Raw genomic sequence first — 12,910 nt, 5'->3', positions numbered from 1 at the left:
TACCCAGCCCATAAACTTGTCTTGTAATTCAGTTTCTCATGAGTTTTTTTTTTTTTTTTTTTTTTTTTTTTTTTTTTTTTTGACAGGCAGAGTGGACAGTGAGAGACAGAGAGAAAGGTCTTCCTTTCTGTTGGTTCACCCCCAAAATGGCCGCTGTGACCGGCACTGCGGCCAGTGCACCGCGCTAATCTGAAGCCCGGAGTCAGGTGCTTCTCCTGGTCTCCCATGTGGGTGCAGGGCCCAAGCACTTGGGCCATCCTCCACTGCACTCCCAGGCCACAGCAGAGAGCTGGACTGGAAGAGGAGCAACCAGGACAGAATCCGGTGCCCCAACTGGGACTAGAACCCGGTGTGCCAGCGCCACAGGCAGAGGATTAGCCTAATGAGCCTCAGCGCCAGCCCCATGAGCTTTTTGAAGTGCCTTCATATTACTTATGTAATTACAATTAAAGTACATTTTTACCATCTGCAGGAGATTGTACTAAGTAAATTTTTCAAAGAGAAAACCTCTCAAAGCTCTGAGCATCATTTTAAAATCTGCGCTCAGTTCTGTTTTCTTTAGAGTGTATGTCATCTTCTCAGCCATAAGATAATCTTGACTTCTAGAATTCAGATTTTTGCATTAGTCTTACTAGTAAGATAAGGCTAGTGCACAGTTGGTATAGATTTTCACACTCTAAGGGGAAAAAAACAAAAAGTTTGGTCACTGCACCTATGGAGAGAATAGGATTTGTTAGCCAAAGAATCTAGAGTTGAAGGTAGCCTGTCTGATGCAGTTGGAAAGTGAGAAAAATCAAGAGGGGATGGGGAGCACAGCTCCAGCTCACCTCAGTTTTCTGAGAAGATTACAGCATATAATCAGACAGGCTAGAAGCCGTACAAGAAGCTGGAGGGGTCACTTGGGTCACGTCCTGGTGTCTGAAGCATCTCTTGCCTGCAGTGCAGTGTGCCCTCAACCGCCCCGCCTTCTTTGCCGAGAGGCTCTACTACTCCATGAAAGGGGCCGGCACGGATGACTCCACCCTGGTCAGGATCGTGGTCACTCGAAGTGAGGTGAGGCGAGGCTTTCTCTTTGTGTGGTCCTATTGGTTCTACGCTTCAGTTCCTTAAAATCCCCTCAGCTAGCTGTCTGTCCCTCTGGAATGATGTTAAGAAGAGCTCCGTCACTGCTGAGAGTGGTGATAAAAAGCACAGAATTCAGTTCCCTCATTCTGTAAGAGGGGTTTGCTTTAATGAGACTTGTACCTCACTAAAGACCATACCAAGAGATTTTCCCTCCTCAGAAGTTCTGTGGAGAATACTTGTTAATGGAAAGTAAGAAAATATTTATCTTTTAATTTTCACTTGTGTAAAAAATTGAATGAAAGATCCATGTAGATGAATCTTATTGGATATCAAAGGTCTTGAAATTAAACATGCATAATTAAAAAAAATTGTTACCTGAATATAGCCTCAATTTTGTTCTTTGACTTCATATATTTTTTTTAAAGATTTTATTTATTTGAAAGGTGGAGTTACAGTGAGAGGGAGAGACAGAGAGAAAGGTCTTCCACTGGTGGCTGAGAGAGAGGAATATAAGGAAGCAACTGTTTAATGAGCATAGATTTTCAGTTACGCAAGATGAAAAAACTTCTGAGGATAGATGTTGGTAACAGCTGCACAATATGAATGTACTTCATACCAATGAAATGTACACTTAAAAAGGATTAAAAGTATAAATTTTATGTTATGTCACTATGTTCAAAAAAAGACCCTGATTAGAAAATTCAAGTCTAATCATAAACATACAAAAGTTTGGTTTTTTTTTTTCCAACTCTGAATTCTGATTGTTTTTTAAAAAATGATTCAGTCTTCCTTGGTATGATTTTGTGGTGTATGTTTTCCTTCAACTAAAAAAAATTTTTTTTAACAGGCAGAGTTAGAAAGGTCTTCCTTCCATTGGTTCACCCCCTAAATGGCCGCTATGGCCGGCGTGCTGCACCGATCCGAAGCCAGGAGCCAGGTGCTTCCTCCTGGTCTCCCATGGGGTGCAGGGCCCAAGGACTTGGGCCATCTTCCACTGCCTTCCCAGGCCACAGCAGAAACTGGACTGGAAGAGGAGCAACTGGGACAGAACCAGCGCCCCAACTGGGACTAGAACCCGGAGTACCAGCACCACAGGTAGAGGATTAGCCTAGTGAGCTGCGGTGCTGGCAACTAAAATGGTTTCAAAAATATATAAAGTCTTGGGGCCAGTGCCATGGAGCAGTAGGTTAATCTTCCACCTGTGGCACCGGCATCCCATATTGGTGCTGGTTCTAGTCGTGGCTGTCCCTCTTCCAATCCAGCTCTCTGCTATGGCCTGGGAAAGCAGTAGAAGATAGCCCAAGTGTTTGGGGATCTGCCACCCACATGGGAGATCCGGAAGAACCTCCTGGCTTCTGGCTTTGGTCTGGCTCTGCCCTGGCCCTTGCAGCCACTTGGGGAGTGAACCAGCAGATGGAAGATATCTTTTTCTCTCACTTTCTGTCTCTCTCTTCTCTCTCTACATATTTCTGCCTTTCAAATAAATAAATAAATGTTTTAAAAATAACGTATTTGGGGGTAATAGGTGAAACTGCTATCACCATTTTCTAATATTTCCCAGAGCAGTGAATCACATCTTCACTGAGTAGTGCTGGCACTGATGTGAACGCTGGCTGTCAGATGTCAGTCACTGATTGCTTTTGTCCCCCGCTTACTTTGGTTGTTAAGATCCTATCATTTTTTTAAACCATTTATTTATTTACTTGAAAGGCAATCAGAGAGAGAGGGCAAGACAGAAGCAGAGAGGGAGAGATCTTCCATCTACTGGTTCACTCCCCAAATGGGCACAAGGGCTGGAGGTAGGCCAGGCCAAAGCCAGGAGCCTGGAGCTCCATCCAGGTCTCCCACCTGGGTGGCAGGGCCCCAAGTACTTGGGCCATCTGCCTCTCCTTTCCCAGGTGCATTAGCAAGGAGTTGGATTGACAGTAAAGCAGCTAGGACTTAAACTGCCCCTCATATGGCATGCTGGCATTACAGGTGGTAGCCTGACACACTGCATCACAACACCAGTCCCTCCTTATTATTAAAAAAATTATGATAAAGACCAGTTTTCTTTTAACATTGTTTCTAACATTAGAAATATCATTTCTCATACAGGTTGATCTTGTACAAATAAAACAGATGTTCACTCAGATGTATCAGAAGACCCTGGGCACAATGATTGCAAGTGACACGAGTGGAGATTACCGAAAGCTGCTGTTGGGCATTGTGGGCCAGTAGAAGAGATATTTGAAAACAAAGAAAACTTTTCATAGCTTTATCCTCCAAGTCAACAAAAGACCTGCATGCAGCAATATCAACTGTCACCTAACCAAAAGAGGTGTTTACCAAGGACTGTGTCAGGGTGATGTGCTTGATTTGCACATGTATTGCCTTAATTCTAATGTTACTTTTTTTCTCTATGTACAATCAGTGTAAAGCCATAACAATGATGTAGAAATTTTGTAATGTTTCTAAGTCCTTACTCACTGCTTTACTCTAATTAAGAATAAAAGCAATCTAATTCTGTGTAATAATAATTGAATAATTTTCAAAGAGGATGCTCATCACCTTTACCTAGTTAATACATGAGAAAAGAGTATTGTTAAAGAGCAACACTGGTCTGGACTCACCCTGGCTGGATTTCAAAATGTGATTCCCAGTTCAGGAATGGGTCAGTAATGAATCACCCACAGCAGCTTCCAGCCAGTAGTGACTGGTTATCCCTTTATCATGTTTTAACATCTGGACCTTTTCAGCATAAATTTTGAAAAAAGGGACTTAACTTCAGCTAGGTTTGTATTGTATTTCTATTTAAAAGTTAAAATTAAAAGCAAAGTGATGTTTACCCAAGTAAGAACAGTTCACTTAAAATCTCAGCAGACCATTAACTATTTGGAGATGGTGGAAATTTGCTGGTGCTCTTGTGACTCAGTTTCAACCCCAAAGCTGACTTTATTATAAATGATTTCCTTGCTGTGTGGTGATAGTCCCCCAGTGAACACTATTCAGTACTGACATTGGCGAGTTATCCAAGCAGTAGCATTCTAAACTAATGGGATTCTAGTGTAAAATGTTAAATATATTATTTTGGTTACCAAAGTGTTCCTGACGCTTTCAGGAGTTCCAGTATCACCAACCCTAACCTTTAAAATCTGGCTGGGCATCTAATTATTTCCATATCCCTTACATACTCCACGGGACATGGAAGAAGCAAGGAGCACTGTGTATGTTTAACGTCAAAGGGGAAAAAAAATTACTTAAAATTTGTTTTATGTATTCTAATTTTATTTGAAATGCATATAGACAGAAAAAGGTCTTCTGTCCACTGGGTCACTCTCCAATATCCCCAGCTGCCAGGATTGGGCCAGGCCAAAACCAGGATCCTGGGACTAAGTCTGAATCTCATGTGGGTGTCAAATCCAACTATTTGAGCTGCCTCCCAGAATGCACATTAGCAAGAAGCTGCATTTGGATACAGAGACTTGAACCAGGCACTCCACTATGGGATGCAGGCATCCCAAGTGGTGTCTTTAATTGTTGTGCCACGTGCCCACCCCCAAAAATATCTTTTTTTTTTTTTTGACAGGCAGAGTGGACAGAGAGAAAGGTCTTCCTTTGCCGTTGGTTCACCCTCCAATGGCCACTGCGGCCGGTGCGCTGAGGCCGGCGCACCACGCTGATCCGATGGCAGGAGCCAGGTGCTTCTCCTGGTCTCCCATGGGGTGCAGGGCCCAAGCACTTGGGCCATCCTCCACTGCACTCCCAGGCCACAGCAGAGAACTGGCCTGGAAGAGGGGCAACCGGGACAGAATCCGGCGCCCCGACCGGGACTGGAACCCGGTGTGCCGGCGCCGCAGGCAGAGGATTAGCCTATTGAGCCACGGCGCCGGCCCAAAAAAATCACTTTTAAACTTTATGTAAACAACTGTCTTTTGCCTCCTTTTCAAAGCTCTGTTTCTTAGCACTTTATGAAATAGTCAATCTATAATTATGGAGGGACTGAATATGTTTGTTGCCTTGTTATATAATAAAGACTTTTAATGCTGCTGCCTTATGGACTTTAGTCTCATGATTTTTCTGTTACCCTCCTTTTTCCATTTTAGGTGTCAGCTACCATTTTGATTAAACAAACCATGATATTTTAAATTGGCATTCATATAAACCTTTGAAATTTTAATTTTGCTAATTTATAAATTTGAGTCTTAGAAAACTAGTCACATTAAAAATGACCAGCAAAAATGCCTGTAAGGCCGGCGCCGCGGCTCACTAGGCTAATCCTCCGCCTAGCGGCGCCGGCACACCGGGTTCTAGTCCCGGTCGGGGCGCCGGATTCTGTCCCGGTTGCCCCTCTTCCAGGCCAGCCCTCTGCTGTGGCCAGGGAGTGCAGTGGAGGATGGCCCAGGTGCTTGGGCCCTGCACCCCATGGGAGACCAGGAAAAGCACCTGGCTCCTGGCTCCTGCCATCGGATCGGCGCGGTGCGCCGGCCGCAGCGCGCCGGCTGCGGCGGCCATTGGAGGGTGAACCAACGGCAAAAGGAAGACCTTTCTCTCTGTCTGTCTCTCTCACTGTCCACTCTGCCTGTCTAAAAAAAAAAAAAAAAAAAAAAAAAAAAATGCCTGTAAGACAGTTTTAATTATAAAGTAATTGGTTAAATCTGATCCCATGATTTTGCTTAAATGATAAAATTGTAAATCCTAAAGGTTTTGCACAAAGCTCTGCCTTCCAAAATCCTGCTAGGTCCATTGAAAAGTTATTGTTGGTAATATGTCAAAATTATTTTAAAATTCAGGTATTTTGACCTAGAATAGAGGGTAATTTTTAAGTTTGCATATGTTGATATACTGTTTTGGTAAACACTTTCCAATACGTGGTTCCTGCTTCCAGTCACCTGAGAGTCTAATAGGGATTAATTATGTTTAAGGAAGTACCTCATACCTATTAATCCTTACTTGCCTTAAGATCTCAAAACAAAATACCACATGGACCAACAGCATGAGTGATGTCTAGAACAGCTCCCTGTCAATAACTTCACCCTTACCTATCTTGTAATGTAAAGCAAGTATGTCATGAATAAGTGGGGTGGCTTTCTGACTGCAAATTCATTCATAACTTTTACTTGGGAAAAAAAATCGATTCCTTACTCAACAGTGCCATCATTTTATGCAAGTAGATAAGAAGATCAAGAGAGCAAACTGCAGATATGATGTCTTATCACACCTAACCACTGCAGTATGTTTACCTCTAAAACAGACAATCACCAATATAACATCAAACAGCCTTCCATTTTAGGAAATATTACCACCACCTAGTCCATGGAACCTACTAACATTTGATCCACTATTCCAGCAACATCTTTATTCTTTCTGGACCTCAAAACGACAAAGGAATACTGTATTTGGTTGTCATCTGTCTTCAAACTCCTTTAATCTGGAACAGTTTACTGACTTCCATGTCTTTGACAATTAAAGAGTACAGGCCTTAATATTCTCTAATAAGAGTCTGCAGCCTGGGTCCTCTGATAGTAGGAATACCATAAAAATGTTTTCTCATTGCCTCTCTCTAGGATACACATACAGATTCTCCCAACAAGGCTGATGGTGTTAACCATACTCACCAGATCACATTGTTTACTATTTTCCCTTTTATTATTGATTAGCATTCCATGGGGAAATATTCTAATGTCACACCAATATCTTATTCCTCACCAGACCTCCACCCACCAGCCTTATTACCCACTGAAGACTTGCCTGAATCATCTGCTTCCCCAGTGGTCGCCAAAAGGTCATTCTCTTTTACTCTCATTTCCTTTACACTCCTGCATTGGCATTCTGGTGTAAATATAAACAGATTGTCTTTCTGACCATTTATTTATGTCAATGTGGACTTGCATATTCTTGGGCCTTGACTCACTGTTGTCATTATTTTCATGTTCAAATTGCCCTAATTTGATCGATGGCAACACTTCACATTGTAGCACTTTAAAGTTGACCATGTTGTGTGTAGGCCATTTTTTTTGGCTGCTTGTGCTAGCCCTGTTGTGAACATACCAGTTTATTCACCCGCTTTTATACTGATGAGCCCTAGGGTGGTTTCAGGTTACTGCTATTCTAACGCTTAATGCTCAGCTTCAAATGTATTAAAACTTTAACATTTTTTAAAAATAAGATTTATTTTATTTGAAAGGCGGAGTTAGAGGAGAGACATAGATCTTCCATCCGCTGGTTCACAATAGCCGGGGCTGCACCGATCTGAAGTCAGGAGCCAGGAGCTTCTTCCAGGTCTCCCACATGGGTGCAGGGGTCCAAGCACTTGGGCCATCTTGTACTGCTTTCCCAGGCCATAGCTGAGAGCTGGATCGGAAGAGGAGCAGCTGGGACTCAAACCGGCGTCCACGTGCGATGTCGACGCTTCAGGCCAGGGCTTTATTTCACCCGCTGTGCCACAGCGCCGGCCCCCCGACATCATACATTTCAGATCCATTTATTAAAACTGTTTTGTACTGTCACTAACAGAGTGTGAGTCAAGCTCACTTTTAAAATAGTCTTCATTTTTCGCTCAAGATTTAATGTCTCCAGATCCGTTTAATAAAGACTTTTTTCTTTAAATAAATTTCCTGTTGGCTTTCCTCTCCTGTTCATGGAGGAGTATTGAAATATGAGAGAAAGTAAAATTGAATGGTGGAAAACTGCACCTCACGGAAAGCAGCGCCAGCGCCCACACGAGAACGAGTTCGGAAGGCCGCGGCTGGCACGCCGGCTCCAGGGCGCAGGCGCAGAAACCCACCCAGCGACCCCACCCCGCTTCCCGTCCGGGAATGGTATCGCGAATCTTGGCTGGGGAAAGTAGTTCTCGCGGGAGTTCGTTGGTTGCTATAGATACGAAAAAGCATTACTGCGGCAGCCGCAGGTAAGACAGTTAACTTCCTCCTCAGAAACTGTGTCTTCTAGCCTCCCACTCCGGACCCTCGTCACCCCAACACGGTGCTCCCTCAGCGAAGGCCAGGCTGGAAACTGGTTCAGACCGGAACGCCCCTCGCCCCGCTAGGCGCCAGCTCTCCGTGTCCACCCCGGGCCCCTCAGGCGCACACTCGCCTGAACCCGCTTTCTGGTGTGGCCTGGCAGCCCGCTCAGTCCTCGCAGCAGACCCAGTGCCGTCGCCCCCTGCCTCTAGCCTGGTTCGGATTGGACTGGCTGCTGCCGCAAGCCTCAGCGAGGGGCGACAGGAGCGCCCGCCTAAACAGCCTGGACCTTAACTTGGAGCTAGTCCGCCTTGTTGCATTCATTGTTCAGCTGCGCCGCGAATGCCTCTGGCCCATGAGGCCTGGTGCTAGGGCTGCAGATGTGACGAAGCTTACCCGTCTTCGCTCTGTTTATGTTACCGGAGGATAGTCACAACGCGTGTGAAATAGGTCTAACGACGTGTGATCCATTGTACAGAAGGCGAAACTGAGGCTGGGACAAGTTAGGCATGTGCTCAGAGTCGTGACGTCATTACGGATGCACGCTCTTGCGCACTCCCAGCCCTCATAAACAAGACAGCTTCTGGTAAAACGCTGCGAATGAAGTGTAAAGTGCACCAAGAATCCGCAGGGAAGGCATTAGGAACTCCTGGCAGGGAAACATTTGAACTGGATGGGCAGCTTCTCTCACATAGAGGTGGGGGGGTGGGGGTGGGGCATACGGCAGAAGCGTAAACGTGGCTCAGTGCTGGAGTCTTCGAAACCACTAAGTCAGAACACGGCCTGGGTGACGGGAGAGGCTGACTGCGCTGCTGGATCCTAAGGTCTTGAATGTCTCATTGGTTTAGGGAACGAGACAGTGAGAGCAGATCTGCACTTTGTTACGATGGTTATCGGCCTGCTCAGCCCCCTCCACCTTTTCACAATCTTTTCACTCTGCCTGCCGCATCCTTCATTTTAGTCTGTTTTGCTAGTCCTAGGTCACCTCCCCCAGGATGTCCCAGGCATGTACACCCACATGTATACTCTCAAGTCCAGCTAGGGCCCCACTTCAGCACTTCCTTGTTGTATGACTACTGCTAAGGTGACAGACTTCTCTGAAGCTCTGTTTCCTTTTTCACTAAAATGGAGATATAAATGCATATGAAAGAGCTATCTGTACCCCCGTGTTCATTGCAGCTCAGTTCACAATAGCTAAGATAAGGAATCAACCCAGATGTCCTTCAACTGATGACTGGGGAAAGAAATTATTGTGGCCGGCGCCAACTCATTTGACTAATCCTCTGTCTGCGGCGCTGGCCACCCCAGGTTCTAGTCCTGGTTGGGGTGCCGGGTACTAGTCCCGGTTGCTCCTCTTCCAGTCCAGCTCTCTGCTGTGGCCCAGGAGGGCAGTGGAGGATGGCCCAAGTCCTTGGGCTCTGCACCCGCATGGGAGACCAGGAGGAAGCACCTGTCTCCTGGCTTCAGGTCAGCGCAGCATGCTGGCCATAGCCGCCATTTGGGGGGTGAACCAACGGAAGGAAGACATTTCTCTCTGTCTCTCTCTCACTGTCTATAACTCTCTCTCTCTCTCTCTCACTGTCTAACTCTGCCTGTCAAAAATTTTTTTAAAAAATTATTGTATATATGAAATCCTGTCTTTTGCAACAAATGGATGCAACTGGAAACCATTATACTTAGTGCAATAAGTCAGTCCCAAAAAGATAGCTATCCTCCGCTAATCCTCCGCCTGTGGCACTGGCACCACGGGTTCTAGTCCTGGTTGGGGTGCCGGATTCTGTCCTGGTTGCTCCTCTTCCAGTCCAGCTCTCTGCTGTGGCCCGGGAGTGCAGTGGAGGATGGCCCAGGTCCTTGTGCCCTGAGCCTGCATGGGAGACCAGAAGGAAGCACCTGGCTCCTGGCTTCAGATCAGTGCAGCACACCGGCAGCAATGCGCCGGCTGTGGCGGCCACTTGGGGGGTGAACCAACGGAAAAAGGAAGACCTTTCTCTTTGTCTCTCTCTCACTGTCCAACTCTGCCTGTCAAAAAAAAAAAAAAAAAAGTATAAGTTTTCCCTGATCTCGGGTAACTAATAGAGTACCTAAAATGTAGTATATTGGAGTGAAACGGACATTTTGAGATTCGATGACTGTTTACAGCTTCTGTAAACTGTTTACTGTTCTTTTGAAGAACAGTGTTTTTTGCTTTGTACTATTTTTTAAGAATTTATTTGAGAGGCAGAGTTACAGAGAGGTGGAGACAAAGAGAAATGTCTTCCATCTGCTGGTTTACTCCGCAAATGGCTGCAATGGCTGGAGCTGGGCTGATCCGAAGCCAGGAGCCAGGAACTTCTTCCGGGTCTCCCACATTGGTGCAAGGGTCCAAGCGCTTGAGTCATCTGACACTGCTTTCCCAGGCCATAGCAGAAGCTGGATGGGAAGTGGAGCAACCAGGAATCGAACCGGTGCCCATACAGGATGCCCGCACTGCAGATGACAATTTAACCTGCTGTGCTACAGTGCCCACCCCCATACTGTTTAATGTAGGGTTAACCTTAGGATCATTAAGTAAACTGAAAGTAGATCTTTGTAAAAATTAAGAGTGGGGATAGGATAGAGAAGAGGAGAAGGGTTGGAGCATGGGTGAGAGAGATAGTAGGGTGGGAAATATCACTATGCTCCTAAATCTGTATTTATGAAATACCTGAAATTTGTATAACTGAAAAAAAAAAAACACATAAAAGTGCACTCACATTCTACAAATACTTAAAAAATATTTTCCAGTGAGCAAATGTTATCCCTTTTAAGTCATTTAAGTGTGTGTGTGTGTTTTTTAAAGATTTACTTATTTTATTTGAAATTCAGAGTTACACAGAGAGAGAAGGAGAGGCAGCGAGAGAAAGAGAGGTCTTCCATCTGCTGGTTCACTAATTGGCCGCAACGGCCTGAGCTGGGCTGATCCAAAGCCGGGAGCCAGGAGCTTCCTCTGGGTTTTCCCATTATGGATGCAGGGGCCCAAAGACTTGGGCCATCTTCCACTGCTTTCCCAGGCCATAGCTGAGAGTTGGATTGGAAGTGGGGCAGCCGGGCAACTGGCGCCTATGTGGAATGCTGACACTGCAGGTGGCGGCTTTACCCACTATGCCACAGCACCGGCCCTATCACTTAAGTGTTTAAAACGTGTAAAACTTAATGATTTAAAACCATCACTGTGGATAACTTTTAAAATATCTTAACATGAATTGATTATAGTGCACGATATGTCTATACATACATGCATACAATAATACATACATACATACAATAAAATTTTTCCTAATAAGCAAAGTAAATTACCTTGTGATTACAGTCTATAAACATTATAAACATTACCTTATAAACATTAAAAGTTTATAAATTCATTTTCATTGACATTTCATAAAAAATAAGTATTCCTAAAAAAATAAAATGGATGGGGCCTGTACTGTGGCGTTGTGGGTAAAGCCGCTGCCTGCAGTACCGGCATGCCATATGATCACCGGTTCAGGTCCCGGCTGCTCCACTTCCAATCCAGCTCTCTGCTATGGCCTGGGAAAGCAGTAGACGATGGCCCAACTGCTTGGGCCTCTGCACCTGCATAAGACCCGGCTGCTCCACTTCCGATCCATCTCTCTGCTATGGCCTGGGAAAGCAGTAGAAGATGGCCCAAGTCCTTGGACCCCTGCCCCCACATGGGAGACCTGGAAGAAGCTCCTGGCTCCTGGCTTTGGATCTTCGGAGCTCAGGCCATTGTGGCCAGTTGGGGAGTAAACCAGCAGATGGAAGACCTCTCTTTCTCTCGCTGCCTCTCCTTCTCTCTCTGTGTAACTCTGAATTTCAAATAAATAAATAAATCTTTTTTAAAAAATGAAGATTTAAGATTCATCTGAAAGGGTGGATACATCTAACATGTGAAGCTTTGGCATACCATCACAGCATCCATCTCACAGATTATGAGTCCTGGTCTATGTATATGTCTCTCTTCTCTGCTAGATCCTAAATTGTTTGAGGTTACAGAGATTACATATATCTCTTATATCCTCAGTACCTACCACAGTGCCTAGCATAATAAACGTTTGTTTAGTGAACAATTCTGACACAAGCAGGATGGATTAGAATAAGAAGAAATTGGAGTTAGACAGACAGGAGGCTTTGGTTACAGTATAGCAGAAAGCTAGCGAAGGCCTAATTTGTGCAGTACTGTTGTTAAAAAGATAGAGGACTGATGCAGAAAGGACACTTAAAATGTACACTTGATAAGGAAGTTTCCAATGCCATGTAGCTCTGAAAAAAGCCCAGAGGTACTGTTTTCCCAGGCCATAGCAGAGAGCTGGATCGGAAGTGGAACAGCTGGGACTTGAACTGGTGCCCATATGGGATGCCAGCACTGCAGGTGGTGGCTTTACCCGCTACAACATAATGCCTACCATTCTAAGTGGGTGCTGCTTGACTATGTTCAGAACACATTTTTTTCTTTTAATAATTTTATTTATTTGACAGAGTTATAGACAGTGAGAAAGAGAGAGACAGAGAGAAAGGTCTTCCTTTTCCGTTGGTTCACCCCCGAAATGGCCGCTGTGACCGGTGCTGCAGCCGGCGTGCTGTGCCAATCTGAAGCCAGGAGCCAGGTGCTTCTTCCTGGTCTCACATGTGGGTGCAGGGGCCCAAGCACTTGGGCCATCCTCCACTGCACTCCCGGGCCACAGCAGAGAGCTGGCCTGGAAGAGGAGCAGCCAGGACTAGAACTGGCACCCACATGAGATGCTGGCACCGCAGGCAGAGGATTAACCAAGTGAGCCACAGCGCCCAGTCCCAGAACACATTTTTTTAAAACATAAATATCTTAAAGAAGCTTTGCAGGTTTAAAAAAAAAAAGAAAAAAAAAAAGACACAAGCCAGCACCGTGG

At 45.2% G+C, this 12,910-nt stretch overlaps 2 protein-coding genes across 11 annotated transcripts in view; both read left to right on the top strand.

The window, feature by feature from the left end:
- ANXA7 (annexin A7) overlaps positions 1 to 3,574 on the top strand; it is a 40,493-nt gene extending 36,919 nt beyond the window's left edge. For all 6 annotated transcript variants that reach the window (XM_089313486.1, XM_070057842.2, XM_008269958.5 and 3 more), the window contains 2 exons: positions 941 to 1,053; positions 3,163 to 3,574. In XM_089313486.1, the coding sequence (XP_089169612.1) occupies positions 941 to 1,053; positions 3,163 to 3,285 (236 nt within the window). In that variant the 3' untranslated portion in view covers positions 3,286 to 3,574. The remainder of the gene's footprint in view (positions 1 to 940; positions 1,054 to 3,162) is intronic.
- Positions 3,575 to 7,802: 4,228 nt separating this feature from the next.
- The window catches only part of CFAP70 (cilia and flagella associated protein 70), a 91,300-nt gene continuing 86,192 nt past the window's right edge, over positions 7,803 to 12,910 (top strand). For 4 of the 5 annotated variants that reach the window (XM_089313454.1, XM_089313453.1, XM_089313452.1 and 1 more), the window contains exon 1: positions 7,804 to 7,954. In XM_089313454.1, the coding sequence (XP_089169580.1) occupies positions 7,863 to 7,954 (92 nt within the window). In that variant the 5' untranslated portion in view covers positions 7,804 to 7,862. Of the gene's footprint in view, positions 7,955 to 12,910 lie in introns of all 5 variants that reach the window. The other variant, XM_008269962.5, reaches the window with a different exon arrangement.

The sequence above is a fragment of the Oryctolagus cuniculus genome, chromosome 15, assembly GCF_051225735.1.
Source record: "Oryctolagus cuniculus isolate XC-2025 breed Fujian yellow rabbit chromosome 15, ASM5122573v1, whole genome shotgun sequence".
Lineage (NCBI taxonomy): Eukaryota > Metazoa > Chordata > Mammalia > Lagomorpha > Leporidae > Oryctolagus > Oryctolagus cuniculus.
This window is presented reverse-complemented; position numbering and strand designations above follow the sequence as displayed.